This window comes from Cupressus sempervirens, chromosome 6 (assembly GCF_028749045.1).
Source record: "Cupressus sempervirens isolate cs-2001-9-10 chromosome 6, ASM2874904v1, whole genome shotgun sequence".
Lineage (NCBI taxonomy): Eukaryota > Viridiplantae > Streptophyta > Pinopsida > Cupressales > Cupressaceae > Cupressus > Cupressus sempervirens.
Window position 1 is genome coordinate 558,473,619 of NC_143123.1, and position 19,977 is coordinate 558,493,595.

A 19,977-nucleotide genomic window follows, 5' to 3' on the forward strand; every position below is an offset into this window, starting at 1 on the left:
ATTCTATTAGCAACATCACAACATTTATCTCATTTCATATAAAAAAATTCTATAAAAAGATTCAACCATTATCTTCTATTCATAATACCCACATACCACAGATTTAACTAAGAAGAGGAATGGAGCTATACTCCCAAGATGTTTTTATGTAGTTAATTTATACTCCAGAGAACACTGTAAGAGAGATAAATATTTGTAATAGTGACTTTACAGAACCAAAAAAAACACAAAAAAATCAAAATTCATCCACAAGAGATATAAAGAGAACCTTCATAATCTTTCATTATATCATCATATCAAAATGGGTCTATGTGTCTGCTGTCATACATGTATCTGTTATCTCTCTCAATGACAATGGTGTCTTCCGAAATTGATTTGCAATCCCATAAAGGGGCATGACTAAGGTCAGATAGTGATCTATTTGTGTTCTGTAGACAATTTGTGACACCGTTTGACCTGCCTGGGAAATAATCCTTTTCAGTATCTTAAAAACAATTATGTTTGCATGTTTGGTACTGGAGGCAGTGAGAGAGAACATTTACAACATTTTCCAGGACACGGTGTCATCAAAAAGCTTGTCTCCAGTCTACATTGTAGCAAAACAGTAATTGCGGCAAGAACAGATGTTGCTAAAGTGTACTGTCCTCAAATGAGACGTGACTGGTACTTTGTTAAAAAAATCATTATCAGGCTTGTCACAGGTACATAAACGCACTTAAAACCATGGAAGAAAGTATTTAAGAGGATGATGCGGCATTACAACTCAAGACAGATGGTTGTATTAGAAATAACATGAACAAGGACACCTGAGGGGTACCCAACCACTACAATTATTTTCCTTGAGGTAGAAATGGAGACAGGATTGACAGATGGAAGGATGTTCATCCCAGCTGAAATATGTACGAGGCATTATCAGAACCACCAAATTAGGATTTTATTGAAGATCAGACAATCAGCCCTGATGGATCAGGATAAAAGAACCTGTATGAATTGTAAAGATAGGACCTCAGGGCTCAGGTAAGACCTTCACAGATGGAATGTGGACTTAATAGACCAGACTGCAAAATAGGTAATGAAGTAAACAAACAGAAAGAAGACTATTACAAACATGTCAAGGACACAGAGAACTCTAACATGACATGATGGATGATAACAACAGGCACTAACAGTATTCACAGCAGCATGTACATCAGTGCGTTCATTACTTTCCAGTATCATCTACTAAATCTATCTTACAATTAAAAAAAATAGGTGCATGCTCACATTAATGTTGAAACCACATGATGATTAACACTCTTAATATGACTCCACCTTCATAATTAAAGATTAACTAGCCAATTCGTACACCTTGAATAGCTTTGAACCATCACTTAACAATCAAAATTAATATAGTTAATGGCATTGCTTTCTCAGCTATATATTCTTCATCATGCATTTCTGTCTTAGACAGTCTGGAATAGTGAAGTGTAAAATGATCCTTGAAAATACAAAGTGCAAATAAATGTTCATATTTTGTGGTACAACTAAGTTCGAGAGTTGTAATCTTCCCACATCCTCTGGGCTATATCATCTCTAAATATCCCCCAATCATCTCTATCTCGTTGATTCATCCCATAAGTCTCAAGAATTGGCACATTTATCCCAACATGATCATCATCCTCTTCAATTTCCACTTTGGATGGATGACCATCCTCCATTGTAATGAAGTTGTGTAGTATGCCACATGCCAAAACAATCTTTGTTTGGGTAGATATACTATAGGATGTTGCATGCTTCAGGATAGGAAAATGTTGCCTGAAAATGCCAAATGTCCGCTCTATCACATTCCTAAGAGAGGAGTATCGGTGGTTAAATAACTCTTGGGGATTGCTGATTGGGTTTGCTTTGCAAAACTCTTTTAGGTGGTAACGTGTACACCGATAAGGAGCAAGAAATCCTGGTACATTTGGGTACCCGACATCAACTAAATAGGATTTTCCTACACAAATAGAATTAAAGTTATACTAAAAATAAAGCATTAAAGTTTTGGTTTAGTTTAATTTGAATATAATCATATTGAATATAATATACCAGGGGGAACCACAAGTGGATCTGCTCTAGAGAGAGCTGAAGCAAGCACCCGACTATCTGCAACAGACCCTTCCCAACCAGCAAGAAGGTATTGAAACTTGTGGTCAAACGAACATACGCCCAAAACATTCTGTGACAAATTGCCCTTTCTATTGCGATATTTTGCTTGCATGTCCACATCAACGGTAACCGGCATATGAGTTCCATCAAGTGCACCAATACAATCCTATAATAATCAATATTAGTATCAAATACAAATTATTAGATGTAGTCTCTAGTAATGAAATACACGCCAATAGCATAGTTACCGTGAAATATGGATCAAAATGATCCTTCCCAACAATTTTTGGAGGAGTGGTTGCAACAGGGGGTAAAACATAATTGTTATGAAGTGCTATTATAGCTTTTAAGACCTTGTGGAAGTGTCGATTCACCGTCTCTCCTGAGTGACCAAAGTTATGGCCAATCTTTCGATTCCTTAGATTGTGGCCAAGGGTGTGGAGGAACATCACTAGTTGTTCTTCCAATGATATGTTTGTCGTATCTTCAATGCTCCCTTTTTGTCTTAGAATTTTGGCTAAGCGAAAGAAGGCTACTCTACTCATGCGTATTTGGTCGTGGCAATCTGTGTTACTCGAATGGCTAATGCGCTTATAAAAAGGACATTCAGCTCTGCTTCGCTTATGCCTATCTCTTCTAGCCTCTTCGGAAGATGCTACTATTACTACTGCAAGAATGGCAAGCAAAACAGCGAGTAAGCGCATGACCTTGATCTTCCTAACTATATGTCCTTGGACTTCTATATCATCAATAAGATCCATCGAATGACTTACAATGGAAACACATCGGTCTATTAGGTCACATGAATCATATTATTGTTAAGAGATATATAAACAATATATAAACACTGATTACTTAAAACCACCGAAATGTTGTATAAAGGTACGTAGACACATAGATGCATTATTGTTGTGTTCTGTACCATTTAGATATGTTTGTATAGTTTGGAATGTTTTGAGATTGCTGTATTAGCTGCTAAAAAATGTTGGCTTCCAAATGTTTTAATTGTTCAAGTATCATTACATTGTGAATATCATTACAATGAATTGAGGATGATACAAGCACTCTAAAGGGAAATTCTCTAAATAATGAAAAATTGAAATGCAAACAAAGATATCAATAAAGAAATCAATGAAATATGATGTGCTCAATGCGAACTCAAGGGGCAAAACAAAGGTAATTTCCTTATGTTTTGTGAGATTTGTCGTGTTATCAATCATTCAATAAAGGAGTTCAAATATGATTTCAAGAGTAAGAAAGACTCAGAGCACCCAAGTAATCATTATGCAAGAACAGAAGTCCACTCTATCAAAGTCCTAGAATGCATCTTCATTACTATTGTGGCAGTTTGCTTGCTGATCTATTATGGATCCCTTGTTTTGGACTTATTGATTAATAAAACAATCTCTGATAATACATATCTGATCTTGTTATCAACTTCACAACTTCATTTCCTCCATTGATGAGGCTTTTTTAATGTGCTGGAAGCTTGAATAACAGTGATTCTATATTGGACACATTGCAACTATCAGATTTAGACTCTTGACGCGTGTGAGGGCAGACAAACTTTGAAGGTGCAGAGATTGTCAAGTTTCATGATAATCAGTTCTGATTGGGGTTATGACAGTGGGATCTAAAAAGTTGAGCAAAATGCATACGCTAGAAGCTTGAGCACTCTCTTTTTAGACATTTAACAATTTTGTCATGGTGTGAATTAATTTTGTAATTGTATTATATAGCTAGGTTTATTTGTATTGTTAAATAAGCAAGCAAATGTGCTGCTTTATTCCCTGCTCGGAGAGTGTATTGAAAGGAATAGTTACCTAATTTTTCTACAGCTAAAAGTATACTGTATCTTATCTTGTTTGGAAGGACTAGCTTTCAACTCTTGAACTTTTGATTAGACTTATCACTTTTGATCAGATGTATTGCCATATTTAGTACTGTCTACTGATTAATTGTTGTACAAATGAAATTATACTGTATCTAGTCTTTTTGGGAAGAACCAATTTTCAACATTTTTGCTTTTGATCAGATTTATTACTTATGATAAAATATTATGCCTCATTTGATATTTTCTTATGCTAGTCAAAGCCAATTTGGGGATGATGATGAGTCTTCCTGAAATTTCTTCGCTTCTTACCAAACTTGAAATGTTCTTTGTTCTCCTAATTGCAGCATGTGTCCTTAAATAGGACTCCTTCAGTGTCTCTTACAACATTTTCACAGCCTGTTTCTCCTAGATTTGATTTGTAGTCTTGCCACAGTAAAATTCCTTATCCAATAAGACGGGAGGGAGGGTGTTCAGATGGTATGAGAGGGGAGCAGTAGAGTGGGGGGTCAGTTTCTTTTTTTGTCATCAACATCAATTGGAAGTAACCTCATCTTGTTGCATTTTGTGCAGTACATCTTGTAACTGCACTGACAATGAATATTTACTGTTTACAGAATACATAAGGGCTGATTTTATACTTTTCTAGACTAGGGAGAGTACTGTGTCTTTCTTTAAAAATCAAGTTATTTCTTTCTTTCTTTCTGTTTGGTTAGTAAAACTTGTCAATGATTGATGTTATTTATGAGTACGGATTTTTCCCGAGATGAATATTTGGAGGATTTTCTATAAAAAGAAGTATATGAATCAAGAAACAAATTTATTGGAGCATCGTTAGGATTTTTCCAAGAGGCATTTGCTATTTTTTTCTTCTTTACAACTGACTAAGTTTTATTGAATTTCCTAACTTCTTTTGCTAAATTTAGATTTTATTTTTAGGCCATTGACCCTTGATACCACCTTAGAATTCATCACACAAGATGGCTTAAGTGGCAACTGGGAATTTGGTTTATGAGGCAGTTTATCCTTATAGCAAAAGTTGGGTCCTAGGATATTAATTTTCACTGAGAAACCTTGTGGATGCTTTGGTTGCTGAAGATATTTGCTCATTAACAGATTATAAAATATGAATATTGATAATCTTTTCTGTTGGTTTATAGAGAAATTCATATCATACAGTGAATGTGGGGAAGTGGAATTTGGTTCCGGACAAGCAAGTCCTTGCATTTATACATATTTTATAACTCAGTGCGGTGGATACCCATTTGAGATCCTTTGTCCAACTAGTATTTCACTGTTCTTCATGTACTTCAATTTTCTGGCCATTGTTGTGGTCATCGATAGGATTTTTTAGCAACAATGTATAGCAATTTCAAGGAGCAAGCAATAGAGTATGTTAGGCAGGCGGTTCAGAAAGACAATGCTGGGAATTATGCCAAGGCTTTTCCTCTTTACATGAATGCACTTGAATACTTCAAAACCCATCTGAAATATGAGAAGAATCCAAAAATCAAGGAGGCTATTACAGAGAAATTCCTATGCCTGCAACCAAACGGGCCCTGAAGGTGCAGAGATTGTGAAGTTTCATGATAATCAGTTCTGATCGGGGTTATGACAGTGGGATCTAAAAAGTTGAGCATTCCAGCATATACATTATTAAATTAGAAGCTCGAGCATTAATAATATACATTATTATTAAATTAGAAGCTTGAGCATAATTATTAGACATTTAACAATGTCATGGTGTGCTAATTTTGTAATTGTATTTTGTGCCGATTGCTCCTAGAGTTCTATTCACCATTATAAACAACCAACTAAAAATCAAATTCCACAGGTTTTTATTTCATTAAAATGACAAACGTCTGAATTTCAGGTAATCATCAGATACCCTGTTGGTGACATAGCAGAAGAAGAGGTTACACGACAACCTCGCAGAGCTACAAGGAGATCTACAAGGACTCCTCGCACAGTCAAGGCAAAGAAACAAGTTAAACCAGTACAATTCCAAGTTTGTCAAGAGATTAAGTCCCCCTAATGCGAATAGATATTGACCAAAGAAAATAATTTTCCATAAACTGTAGTTAAAATGGTTTAAGTCCTCGCAACAGAGAGAGGAGTGAATATGCAACGGGATGCAATTAGAGCTGAGCTGGCCACGTCAAAGGGGGGACCAAGCAACTGCATCATACCTCTATTGCTAATAGACTCTGCTAGGCTCATTGTTGTTAAAGATGGAGTTGCATGTACATGAAAAAAAATAGCAAGAGAAATGAGGAATGCAGGGAAAAGAGGAATAAATGTCTTTGTTGACTCCGTTGGTTTTGGAAGTGTATGCACACCTGAATGTATCCAGAAAAACTTATTTTAATCATATTTCATGAGGCTGGCTTACCGTCCAATGCGCAAAATAACAAAAAAAGACGAAACACACCAGTAAAATTTGCCTGGAAAGTTATAATATTTGCCACTGAAAGGCGCTTTCAATTTGTCACAAGTGGATCAATTGTGCATAAAATCTTAAACCACTCAATATAATTTAATGTGAAGTGTCAATGCATCAAACATTCCAAAAAACATCAACAAAAATTTCCACCCTGGTTGGCACAGGTAATTATAAATCAAAAGGAAGCAAAAAATCAGTTTGTATAAAACCCTAGCTTTGACATACCTTTCAGATGAGTCAACAAGCCGAAGAGGCAAAGTAGGAATAGGAAACAAATGAAATCTTCTGCAGACCAATCTTCTGAAGATGAACTTCAAGCTTCTCACACTGAGCGGCAGTTAACGAGTGGGAGCTTATGCAGGAAAAAGTTTCGAGCGGGAGTCACGAGTGCGAGTTTTTCGTCGACAAAGGGGTAAAATGCAGGAGATTTTTTTTTGAGCGGGAGTTTTTTTCATGCTGGACCTGACCAATTATACATTTTGGATTAATTGAATTGGGAATGGAAATGGCCCATTCCAATTACAAGTACTTTTTGGAATGGACAATAGCTCATTTTGGGGCTAAAATAGGAATACGAAATCCTATTCCATGCACCAAACAAAGAATACAAATTATATTCTAATTTCCTATTCCTATTCCGGTTGTATTCCAGCAACCAAACGGGCCCTTAGTGATTTGTATCTCCTCATAGCTGATGGATGTGAGAGCAGTTTGCTTTGGGACTGTAGTAGTGAAAGAGTTAGCATTGTAGCTTGGGTAGCTTCTACTAAGGGGCTTTGCCACTTCTGGCATGGTGAAGATAAGTTTAGAGTTGAGTGGGAGGATTTTGATGATCTTCTCAGACTTGATTTTATTTTGATGGATTCCTCTTGTGTGCGAGATTTGGATAGTTGGTGTTGTTACAAGCTAGAGTTATCGTTGTACCAAAAGATCAACCTGTTAATGCCCGATACAACCACTAGACTTATAGAACACAGGGGGCGGTTAAGCCATGTCACGAATCTCGAAGGGGAAGGCTGACGGTTACTCCAACAATTCCCCCTTCAGCGTTGTTCATGGAGATTTGAACCTGTGACCAAGCTCTGATACCACTTGTTACAAGCTAGAGTTGTCGTTGTACCAAAAGATCGACTTGTTAATGCCCAATACAACCACTAGGCTTATAGAACACAGGAGGCGGTTAAGCCATGTCATGAATCCCGAAAGGGGAAGGCTGACTGTTAGTCCAACAAGTGTGATGTATGTTCTTTCACACTTGAGGGAGGCAAGACAATTTGACTTTCCGAGTCACTCTCTTTTGAGATGTTCATTCTTGCAACACCAACTATTTGATTGCTTTGCCACTTCTAGCATGGCGGCATAGTGACTGTGTCAGTTTGGAAGGTGTCATCATCTTTAGTAGCACAACTATTACAAGAGTTGATCAGTGATATTAGGGACATCACATAGCTCTTCACTTTGGATTTAGGTGGAGTATCTCCATGGGTAATTATGTGATATGGGGCTGGGTGGAGGGGTTTGTTGAGTTCCTTTCTTCCCAGAGCTTGGCATGCTGTTAAGTTCTCACCACCCTGTGACATTAGAGGTTTTTGTGATTAAAACTAGAGTGAGTTTCTCATCTGGATAGAGAAATCTTTCTCATATGATAACAACGCATGGTAGGTTGTCCCGATTGACTATGCATGATGGATAATTTGAGATCTTGATATTCAATTGATTGTTACGTTGGTTCATATTGAGTCGCTTCACAACTTTGGGTTTGCAAATATTTATTCCAGTGTAGCACAACTAATGGGCAAAGTATCAATCTTGAGGCGATTATGAGATCCTGGCATTTGGTTTCATTAGACAGATGCAAATTGCTTGAGGGCTAGCAATCTCTAGAGAAAGGAGGATTGTCTTGTCCCCTTTTTAAGGCCAGTAAATTTTGATGTGTCGTTAGCCCGTTTTTCCTTGGTCCCATGGGCTAACCAATTTTCTTAAGGATCAAATTAAGTTTTAGCCTAGGCAGTTCCATTTACTGGCCAACCAGGGTTGTTTCAATGGGGTTTCCAAATACTTACGTTTTAGTGAGTTAGTAGGTTCAACATTCTTGACATTTCTAAGAGTGTCTTGTCGGAACCTTTCCAATGAGCTATCACCCATGCTTATCCGAGTCTATTTGATCAGTGATTTTGCCTGAAGTTTTAAATGGTTTATTAATAAAGTAACTTTAATAACATAAGTCCATTTTATCAAATGGCACTTTATTATTATATGAGCACTTTATTTTCTTAAGTGGGAAAAAAGGATATTTTGAAAGGAAATAAAGAATCAGATAAATGAATGTGAAAAGTCACTAGGTTGGGCTTAAAAGAAGGAAAGGAGATCATTTTGCAACGTGCTTGATTTATGCTTGGTTTATGTTATTGGATTTCGTTTCTCTTGGAGTGTTCTGGAAAGTTTCAGCTTTCAGCAGCTTTGAGGATGGAAACCCATTGTTTGCTGGAGATATCACATGGATATCTCACTTCTACTTATCTTTGCTTTCTTGCTTCCAATCTGACTGTAGTTTCTGTGTTTAAGATTGGATATTGCTTTGTTTTGCAGAGGGATTGTAAAGCAATATTATTTTCAGAATATATGTATATATATTTCAGCTGGATATTGGTATTTGCTGAATGAATTGGGAAATATTTGCATGTAAATCTGTTGTTAAATTTATGTATTGTGTGTTCTGAGAAAAAATGGGAAAAACATACGGTTGGGGATATTATAGATGCTTTGTTCAGTGGTCATACAGATATGTTTAATTGGTTGTTTGTAAAGCACCAGTCCTCTCTTGGCCAAGATAGTTTTATTTTGTTTAGGGGCATGCTCAACTTTTAGTCAATTTATATAGCATCTTCTCTATCTTGGTTGCAGTTGAGCTTCGACTGTCATAATGACATGGGCCATGTAAACATTTTATTTAACTTGTGTTGTTACTGTAATAAGCAACTCAACTAACCCTTGGAGCATGAGCTGATGGACAGAACCTTTGCTGATAATCATTTTACAAGGAATGCAGACCAATGATTATAATTTTCTGTGTAGATAATCTAAAATATCTTTGATTTTTTTGTTACCATATAAAATTTCATGTACGTTTTGGATGAGCAGTACTACAAACAGTTTGATTGATAAACATAAAGGCTGGGATCATGCATTGCTATCTAGAGCACAAACATCTTTTGTTTCATGATTAATAGACATAATTTATGAGGAATGAGCCTGATTGCAAGCATCAACATCTAGAACACAAACATGTTTTCTTTTACTCTATCGGGCCATCTTCACTTAAAGCCATTGCTTTACCAAAGAAACCTGTTAACTAAAAGGCGGATCAAAGAAATAACTTTTAAATTTCTCAAATAAAGTTCATCTCATTCCTACTAGGAAATGGCTTTAAAGTAAGTTTATTCTTGATGGATTTGTAGCTATTATAGTTGAAGATAAGGCTATAATTAAATACTGTATTAAGCTAAAACGTGAGGTGGTTGTTTAATGTAGAGGAGGGATGGGGCTAAATGCTTTTAATACATTTTCTCATTGGCATAAGGGAATCATAATAAAAATAGATTCTTGAATGAATAATGCATATATTCTTAATCAGTCCCAATTTCAACTATGAGATCTGATTTTAAATGGGTAATATTCCAGTTTGAATGGACAAAAGGAATGTAAGTGTAATTGGGTGTTAATTATGCATAACAGTGGTCCTTTTCTAGTTAGTAGTTAGGTGGTCTTTTTATTTCTTCAACTAATAAACAATCTTTTTACCTGGTTTTACTATTTAAGTAATATTTTATACCTAATTCTAAATTTAGAGTGGATGTTCTTCATGGAATATTAGGAAGCCTGATTTATCCTTTATGCACTTTTGAAGGTCCATGCATTGTATTTTGAATCAGTAATTTGTTTGTATAGGGTTAAAATTTTGGGTTTTTCTACCAGATTGCAGATGGTATGACAGTGCAAATTCAGACGGTTAATGTTATGCTGGAAACATGTGGAGGTGCAGGACACCATGAACGAGCAACTTGGTAATTATATATGAAAAAGCATTGTTTTGAGAATGACGTTTTGGATTTTTAACCTTCCACTATTTAGTTCATCACTGAGAAGTCATATTTTTTTTTATGGCGTAATTGAGAAAGATGTGTAATATGGGAAGAACTATGTGTGTTTGGTACACTAATTCAATTGATAGTAGTTGATGATACAGAATTAAATCTCCAAGATTCAATTCAAGGGATCTTATTAGAAATCATAGTAGTTTTCATTATATTTTGACAAAATCCAGGAGACAAGTTTTGTTCAACATAATGCTTGTGGAAAATCACACATGTAATTTCTGAGAGCCCCACTCAAAACAATACATTAAGATGGACTAAAGAAACTTAATATACAAGTCAGAAACTATTTTGCTAACTTTCCCAGATACAAAATGTTGATCTAGATGTTTATTACTGTGGTATGTTATGTTAATGGCTGATAAATATGAGTTAGGAGAAAACTTGTTCATGGCTTATATATAAATAGAATTGTTTCATGCTGATGGAATTAGAAATTACTTTCTTTGTTGTGAATATTAATTATTAATAGATGATAAAAAGGCACTCGTTTCTTTTGACATTGTTGTGAGCCTCATAAATATTTCTTTACGTAGCTATATCATTTGAATGAAAATGGTTGATGTTGCTTTGATGGCAATTGCTTGATCTGTAGCGTGGCAGCAGATCACAACCCCCTTTATGAATGTATTTTATTAGAATCTAGATTAATATGTCAAGAATTGATTTTGTCAGGAGGAGGAAGAAGACTGATGGCTCGCGACTTAGAAGAGAAGGGAATGATCAGACAAATGCCGACGATTTTATAATTGGTCTCAAATTGCTAATAATTTCATGTCTTCCTGAAATATACCCAGCCTTTATCTTTAGGAGTTGTCAACTATAGATGCACTTAGCGCCGACCTATCTATGATACAACAACTAATTGTGATAAGTTCTGGGTGGCGATAAAGTGCTATACTTTGCCAAAACTTACAGCTGATAAGTTGGCAATTTTTCGCAACTTATCGTCGAGTGCTTTAATATCGACCACAATTGCATATTTAGTTTTGATGTCAAAACAAAGAACATTTGCATTTTGTGACTTATATTTTGATGTTTGGGCCAAAAAGCTACCGTCCAAGGTTTCGATAGGTGATTTGTAAGGATTTACATTGAATATTGGTAGATTTGAAGAGCTTTTTGAAGCAAAATCAGATTCAAATGTAAGTTTTCGAATTTCTTTTTCTATTTAAAAAAAAAATCATTCTATCTTCTCATTGTTGCATATAGGTTGATAGAAATTGTATAATAGCATTTCTTTATTTCTCTAAATTATTTTAAAGTATAATGATTAAGGTTTAACACTAATTTTTAGGACAAGAGCCTACAACACGGCGGTAAATTGTGAGCCTCTAATCTGGGAGGTCTTGGGTTCGAGTCTACTCGAGCTTAATACATAATAATAAATAATCTCAACAAATAATAGTTAAATAATAAATACTCTAGGCTTCGGTCCATTACCTATCAAAAAAAAGATTTGACACTAATTATTAACAAATTTTCAGAGCTCTTATTGTTTTCTCAAGATTCTCATTTTTTCCTAAAAATTTCAAACCTGAACACTTTTTTCTTGTCTTTTCTTCAACTATGTAAAATTATTTAAACTAATTTAGTTTGTTTGCTAATTTTTTATCAATATATAATTTATTAATTGTGATTTCACTTTGTATGTGTAGGTTGAAATTTGATTGAAATGACAAATAGAGATTCTTCCAAATAGAGATTTGTCCACAATTGGGTTAGTTTTAGGAACTGTGAGTGCCTCAGTAGATGCTTGCCCATTTGAATATATAGGCACACACCCAGAAGGTTCTAGAGATACAACTTGAAAGTATGCCTTTGAAGGAGCTGCAATTAATTCTATAATTTGCATAAATGGTAAAGGAATATCCCGCTAGAAATACCACCTTTTAGGCATCACAAAGCGTGATATGAGGGTTTGTGAGAAAACCACAGAAGAAATTAAAAGAGAAATTAATGCCTTGCTTGCTTTCCAAAAAGAGACATAATTGCAAAGGGAAGGGCAAAACTAGCTATATGTGAGTAGCCATTATTGAATTGTGAGGTGTTTCACTTGATATTGAAGAAGAAAAAATCAACACTTGAGGGCATAGTGAGCTCTATTCGTGGCCCATGAATTTGCAAATTCAACATTCCCTCGACCACCACTTTGACTACTTCTAGTAGCTCACCACCATTGGTGCCACAATCATCTTCTATAGATTTTTTGTGCACAAAAACACACTTGGAGCACAACCATCATTGGAGGATATTGGTTGGAATAAGGATATTCATTGGCTAGTAGACATTGCTTGAGCCAATATCTGGTTCTTCAACATCCCCTTCAATGTTGCAAAAAATTCATGTTGGTTGAATTTTGTTACTCCAATGAGTGTGGCAGAAAAAGGCTACAAGGTGCCTTCTTGTGTAGACTTGAGTGGGAGGTAGAGATGGTGATAAAACTATTGGTTGTATTAGGCATTGATACAACATTAATGAGATAAACAATACTAGTCGAGCCCTTGCACTGAAGCAATAATTGCATCATATAAAAATGAATAAGGGTGAAACTATTACTTCTTACTTTATAAGAATAACTGAATTGAGGGACCGATTATCTACAATTCGATAAATAATTTGTAATACCCCGCCCGGAGATCCTTGGAAACAAGGATGAAATATAAGCCAAGATTTTTTTTTTTACAAGTATGAATGCACATGACAACATCATATAGAGATCACAAAGATCGCAACGGAAGACCTCACCACAATCCCGGCAACCGACAAATCTCCAAATGCCACTACCAAACTGACACACGCAAACAAAAGCCAACAACAACCACGCACAAGATGAGGGCTCGAAGAAACAACCACACATCAACAAAACACCAAGCTGGGGTAGAATGCAAAATCTTGAAATTTGGCTAAGTTTGAAATCTTGAAGCTTGAAAATTAGTTAAGTCTGGATTTTTGAAGCCCTGAAATTTCCTAGAATCTTCATCTTATCTCCGAGAGGTTTGAAACCTATCTCAAAAGATTCGTCGCATATATTAAAATATACATCAACTTATACTTAAACGATATATTTTAAACCCCAAGAGATAGACCACAGAAACACACACAACAGAAATCAAAAAGCAACACCAAGGGGTTGAAGAACACCGAAGAGGGTATCCAAATCAACTCTCAAAAAGTTTGAATATGTTTTTACAAAAATCAGGTGATACTTTAATACAGCATAGAAAAGTATCGCGCGACATTTCGACACTTTCAGGGATTGAGTGATACTTCTCCCAAAGGCGTGCGACACTTTCAGGGTGTCGTACGACATTTCTCACAAGGAGGTGCGATACTTTCCAGTATTGCGCGATATTTCTCCAAAAGGTGTGCGATAGAATTAGGGGACGCACGATAGAGTTTCAATGGGCGTGCGATACATTTTTGTGTAGCACCATGCTGATAAAATGTCACCCATAGAAACAAAAAAACACTTAAGGAAAACACAAAAGGGTAAAAACAGGCAAAAACAGAGTTCAGAACCTCCACACCAACGAGTATCGGATCCACATAGATTGAGGAGCGAACACTCGAGAGCTTAATCAACAATATGCCAAGGAATCAGGGAGGAGGAACATCTATCCATCTAAATCATAAAAATAACAAAACGTATCGAAAGCAACATCGCAGTGAACATAAGCAACATCACAATGTACAGAAATAACATCACAATAATTGAACAACCAAACTAAGTACGCAGTTCCTCCCAACCGTCAATGGCATCATAAGGTCATCATGGGCCCTAGCCATCCCCTGCGCGTAACATCCCAAGCCATCGATCAAATCGTCGGTACTGTCGTAATAGGGACGTCACTACTAAACATGCTAAAAACCAAAAGCATAAAGAAATCTAACATGCTAGTAGTACAACAAAAGATAAACCTGCAAGTAGATAAAATCACCTATCACAGGCTAATCAGCATAATAAGAAAATCTAACATGCTAACCAATAAGCAAAAGATAATCCAATACATCAATTCACATCATCTAATCATATGCTAAATATCATAATATGGGAATGCATCAAATAAACTAACATCAGCTAAACATGATATCCAAGCATTCTAATGAAAGCATAAATCACAAGAAAGCATACTCCGGAGCTCGAAGCATCAAGTGAAAACATTCAACAACGGTCGCACTAGGATAAGAAACCGTCTTTGTACACCGGTCCTTAGCAGTGGTGAAGGTAGCTATGGCTCCCAACCACGTGGAACCCGTAGGTCCACACTCGCCATGCTGATGGAGATAAATATCCAACCACAAACACACAAAACAACATCCATGGCTAACACTCAGGCCAGACAGTATGATGGCTATAACCAAGAATCTAAGACAATGTAAGGAGTACAGGTCCTGGTCAGACACTCAATAGGCTACTAAGTAGGGGCTGACATCATGGAGAGTCGCTTGGCATCGAAAAGCCCAAGGTTAGATCGTGTGTCCTCAAACTTAAACAGATGCTCACACATTGTGTCCTCGAACTTAATCGGGTGCTCACACATTTTTTATCTTAAATTTTATTACCATTCACACATTTTATTTAGTGATCACTTATATAAAGCTTCCTTTGCCAACCCATGGCGCCATGATCGCCGGGCTGCGAGATAGAAGCCCCCTCCATATGCTACCCTACCCTACCCATGCTCATCCTACGACAAGCATGCATACTCCCATCCCAACCCCAATGATCATAACTTTCGGAAGTACCACGAAAGATTGGGTCTCGCAAGTCACCCGACAAATGTACACACACGTACCATCACGAAGATCAAAACACAAGGACAGGATGAAAACACAATGCAAAAGATAACACCCAACTAAAAGCAACACGGGAAGGACGGATTCTACACGAATCCTAAAGCCAATAAAACCATACATCATGAAATCACTCAATTGGCCTCAATCCAGGAGTACGGATTCTACACGAATCCCAATGATGCAGCAAGACCAAACATCATGAACTCACTCAACCTGCCTCAATCCGAGAGTATAGATTCTACACGAATCTTAGTGTCTACAAAACAAAAGCAAAGGTCCAAAAGAAACCATAACACCAGGTATAAAATCACTCAACCAACCACAATGTCATAAGTACGGATGCAACATGCACCCCAATGCAACATAAAAATGCAATAGTGGTCTGACTGATATCCAAACGGATCATCAAGGTCCACGACCCACATTGTGCCAAGAAAATTCGAGAAAACAGGGCGACACGCAAAACGAGGTAAAAATTTCAAAATTTTGGAAAACTTCAAAATTAAAATCCATTTGGCCTTTGGGCACAAAAATTCCAAAAATCCAAAAATAATCAAGTTCGGACACCGTATGCAAAAACGGCTAGCATAATGGCGTAAAACTCCAAACCCTCATCTCGAAAAATAGGGAAATGTTCATACCCGCCCAACCGGGTAGAACTAGCATACAGAAATGGAGGGGAACACTAGTTCTTAGCCTCCAAACAAACGGCTACCAAAAACAGAAGTAGAAACAATAAAACAGGAAAGCCCTACCTCACAGCCAAAAGGGCAAAACGAGAATCTGAACCATAAAATAAATAGCCCACAGAAGTAGCTGAAAATTGCGGCAATCCAAGGTTTCTTCGAGTTGGATCCAACGAGCCCAACCTCGTGAGGATCCCACGCCCGTAGCTCCCATAATGAACAAAACAATAAATCCTCATGAAGAGGATTTTGGGTTTTACTCTCAAACTTTCTAATTCAAAAGTGAGAAGTGAGGAATTAAATTCCTTTTTGGATATTTATTCATTTTTTGAGTGAATAATCAATTAGGGCAAATAACTAGCCAACCTAGTTAAAACCCAAATCGACCCAAACAAAAATAGGGTATTCCTATAAATAGGAATTCATCTATGGCAAAGCTGCCAGAAATTAAAATAAAACAATTAAAAGCTCGAAGACCCAAAAACACATAAATTTCCTTAATAACTTTCGTGACAATGCGAACATCTAAATGCACAGACATACTTACTGGTCTAATCAAATAATGCAAATGAGTTCGGATTTAATAATCATCGAAAGGTTTAATAAAATAATTAAAATAAGGATACGTCGACCATACAAGGACGGCATTGGTAAAATATGAATGGCTGAATCACTAATTCCATGTGCCATTGCTAGGGATATAAATCCTGCACACTAAACAATATGATCAAGTGCAATTGCATATAATAACATAGCCGAAACAATAAATGCATTAAATCACCTAATTTAACCATTTATTTAATTATATTAAAATAATCTATTTACATCACTCACGTTCGCATAAAGCATAACAACGTAGGAATGAAGTAAATAACCATAGCATTAAATCCATCACCTAACATAATCAGAGGTATGTCCAAATACCAGATAACCAGATATCATCATAAAACACACTGTCATCTCAAAATGGCATCGTCATGCAATATGATCAACTGAACAACATAGTAGTCTAAAATCTATGATACTGAAATCAAGGTATAACATCTGACCCTTAGGTCCTCTCAAATAAAAAACATCACATAAGTAACAGATATCTCTCAGATCAAAATATAACAAGTAAATGTCCGCAACACAACCGAATAATCCAACATGAACAATCCATTTCTAATTACTTAAGCATTTAATAATGATTGATTAAAGAACAACAAAAAGACACTTAAAACACATAAGCGAACACAGACAAACATGACTATCCACTGCTACAGGAACCTAGTCCAGTGTAGCATGGTAATAGTACATAGTGCAATCTCTGCACACATCTCAAGGTAATCATAGAACAACTTCATGATACCACATCTATCTTGGTAAGCACTGGCACAAACCTTAGTGAACCATAAATCATATCATAATCTCCTAAATCAGTCAAAGCATAATCAAAGCAACCGATACAGAAACATAAATCCAAACGCCTAAACGGTGTAGACCACTCATGGTCACAATCATGATCCATCACAACAAAAGATCAACAAGGTTGCATCCATCAGGACGACTAACAAAAGTCAAATGGGAGAGGCACTACATAATTGATAATATAAAACTAACAATGTTGGCTCTAAATGGACTTCCCACATCTTGGGAATCATTCATACAAGTGATAAGTGCCCGATTTAAACTTCAAAAGTTCAATTGATTAAAAACTGATTGGACTTAATAAGACTTAAGATTGATCACTATTGGGTGGATATTTTGCAACCAACACTTCTGAGTAAAAATTCAGTCGCAAAATAGGATGACCAGCCATAGCGTGTGAGACATAGTCTCTCTTACCTTAAAAGGAATGCTCCCCCTTCTCACCGTTCCTTGGATCAACTCAAGGTAAGTAAGAAGTCGAGAGATTTTATAAAATGGGTGTTACCAATATCCTTTCTTCTTATCTTTCAAGAAAGAATCCACTTACTCGTGGAGCGAGTAATGGGCAGGGTGAATCTTTAACTACACTTCTATCAAGAGCTAGAAATAGTGATACTGATAAACCTTCACTAACTCGAAGGCTAGCTGAAAATATACCGGTTTGGCTCTAAGTCCGGTCGTACTTCCATGTGGAAAAGTTTTACAATTAGGGTACAAAGACTCCTAAAAGTAAGAATAACTTAACAATTTTGCGAATTAAGAAAGAAGTATAAGCTACAGACTAAGCTTCTAGCTATATATTTCCACAACCGCTCCCAGTCAAAGCTTCGGCTCCGATTGCTTCTTAAATAACTATGCTCTTTTATTGAACACACAATAATAACATGAATGAAAGACAATAGTCACAAATTACACTCAAAGCTTCTAATTTGCTCTATCACAATTGCTTCCAGACAAAGCTTTGAATTCATTGCTTCTTTTATTCACTTTTCTCCCAAATTCATACTACACAATCAAAGTTATGCTTGCACAAATGTGGTAGAGCTTTCTCGCATCAACAAAAGATGATTTTTACAATGAGGGGGCACTCCTTTATATAGGCACAAGAGTTGAGAAAAAGGTGGAGGAAAAAGTGGGAGAAACTCAACCAACTTTGACCTAGTCTAACTACAGGAGAAAATATAGGGTTACATGCAACTGCATGTGCTGCTCGCATTACATCTTTCTATGTACACGCAACTCGCATTACATGTAATTACACATCTTCATGTGATACGTCCTCTTCAATTACAAACATGAAAGAAGAAGAAAGAAGGAAACAATCCTAGGGATTTGTTTTGAAGGGCCTTGTACTTGATGATGCAATCTTGAATGATTACAGGATTGGGAGTTCCTGTACTTTGTACTACATTCACCTTGATAACCATGGTGTTGCGTCATTTGATAGCTTGACTCTCTTTGCTGAATTGTTCGTTGTCATTTGAAAACTTGATGTAATGCAACTTTTCTCACTCAAGTTGTCGTGAATTCTCCTTTGTAGATTGGCACATTCTGGATTCTTTAACACTTGAAAACCTTTTTGACGATGTCCAGATGTAAACTTGGAATAACTTTCCATCAACTCCTTTTTTTTGGAAGTAAAGTGCTTGGCGCAAGGGAATGTGTGCAAATGGATTGCTTATTTTTAAAAAGTGACTTGGGTTTTCAAGATGTCATTACACGGAAAATGGATTACATGTAAATGCAACATGCAAGGGGAGATGAAAGGTGAGATGAGATGTGAATGTAGATGGTGAATGCACTTTACATGAAAATGCGAATAGAGGATGAGATGGAAAGCATGGAAAGCTGCGGAAACATGTATTTGCTCATGGAGGTGTAAACACATATGGAGGGATGGAAATGGAAAATGAAGGGATAATGAACTTGTTGATTTTCTAAGGATTGCTGCAAATATAGTTGTATTGTCATATTGGTATATACTTTCCAAAGACAACGATCTTATATTTATAATAGATAAAGGGTCAAGAGTCATGTCTATTCATTAACATAATGATAATTATCATTGTATTAAATTCTCTAATATAATAACAATATATAATTTCTCACATTATATATATATATATATATATATATATATATCACATGAACTCATGTCTCAAATATAAGAAATATATAAATTATATTTCATATATAATTAAATATAGTCATAGGCTTATCCGATTGAAGCTACCAAACATCAACACTCCCTCTTAGCTAGGGAGGATAAACACAAGACATATATTACACCATTGGTAATATTAGATATGGCAAATTGAATGATATCTTTGATCATAAGTTATTAATTATTTTGACATCACATTTGATATAACGAGTATTGGCCTTCCAGAATATCAACGATATTCACCAAGTACTCAAAAGGTTTGATATCACATCTGATATCAAGAGTATTGGCCTCCCAGAATATTGACATCCGATATTCACCAAGTACTCAAATAAGGTTTGATATCGCATTTGATATCA

The 19,977-nt window shown here is 36.1% G+C and overlaps 1 protein-coding gene across 1 annotated transcript in view; it reads left to right on the forward strand.

Annotated features, from left to right (window-relative positions):
• The window catches only part of LOC149553481 (amino-terminal region of chorein), a 111,831-nt gene that overhangs the window by 59,450 nt on the left and 32,404 nt on the right, over positions 1–19,977 (forward strand). The window contains exon 6 of the mRNA XM_089788928.1: positions 10,380–10,468. Coding sequence (XP_089645054.1) covers positions 10,380–10,468 — 89 coding nt within the window. The remainder of the gene's footprint in view (positions 1–10,379; positions 10,469–19,977) is intronic.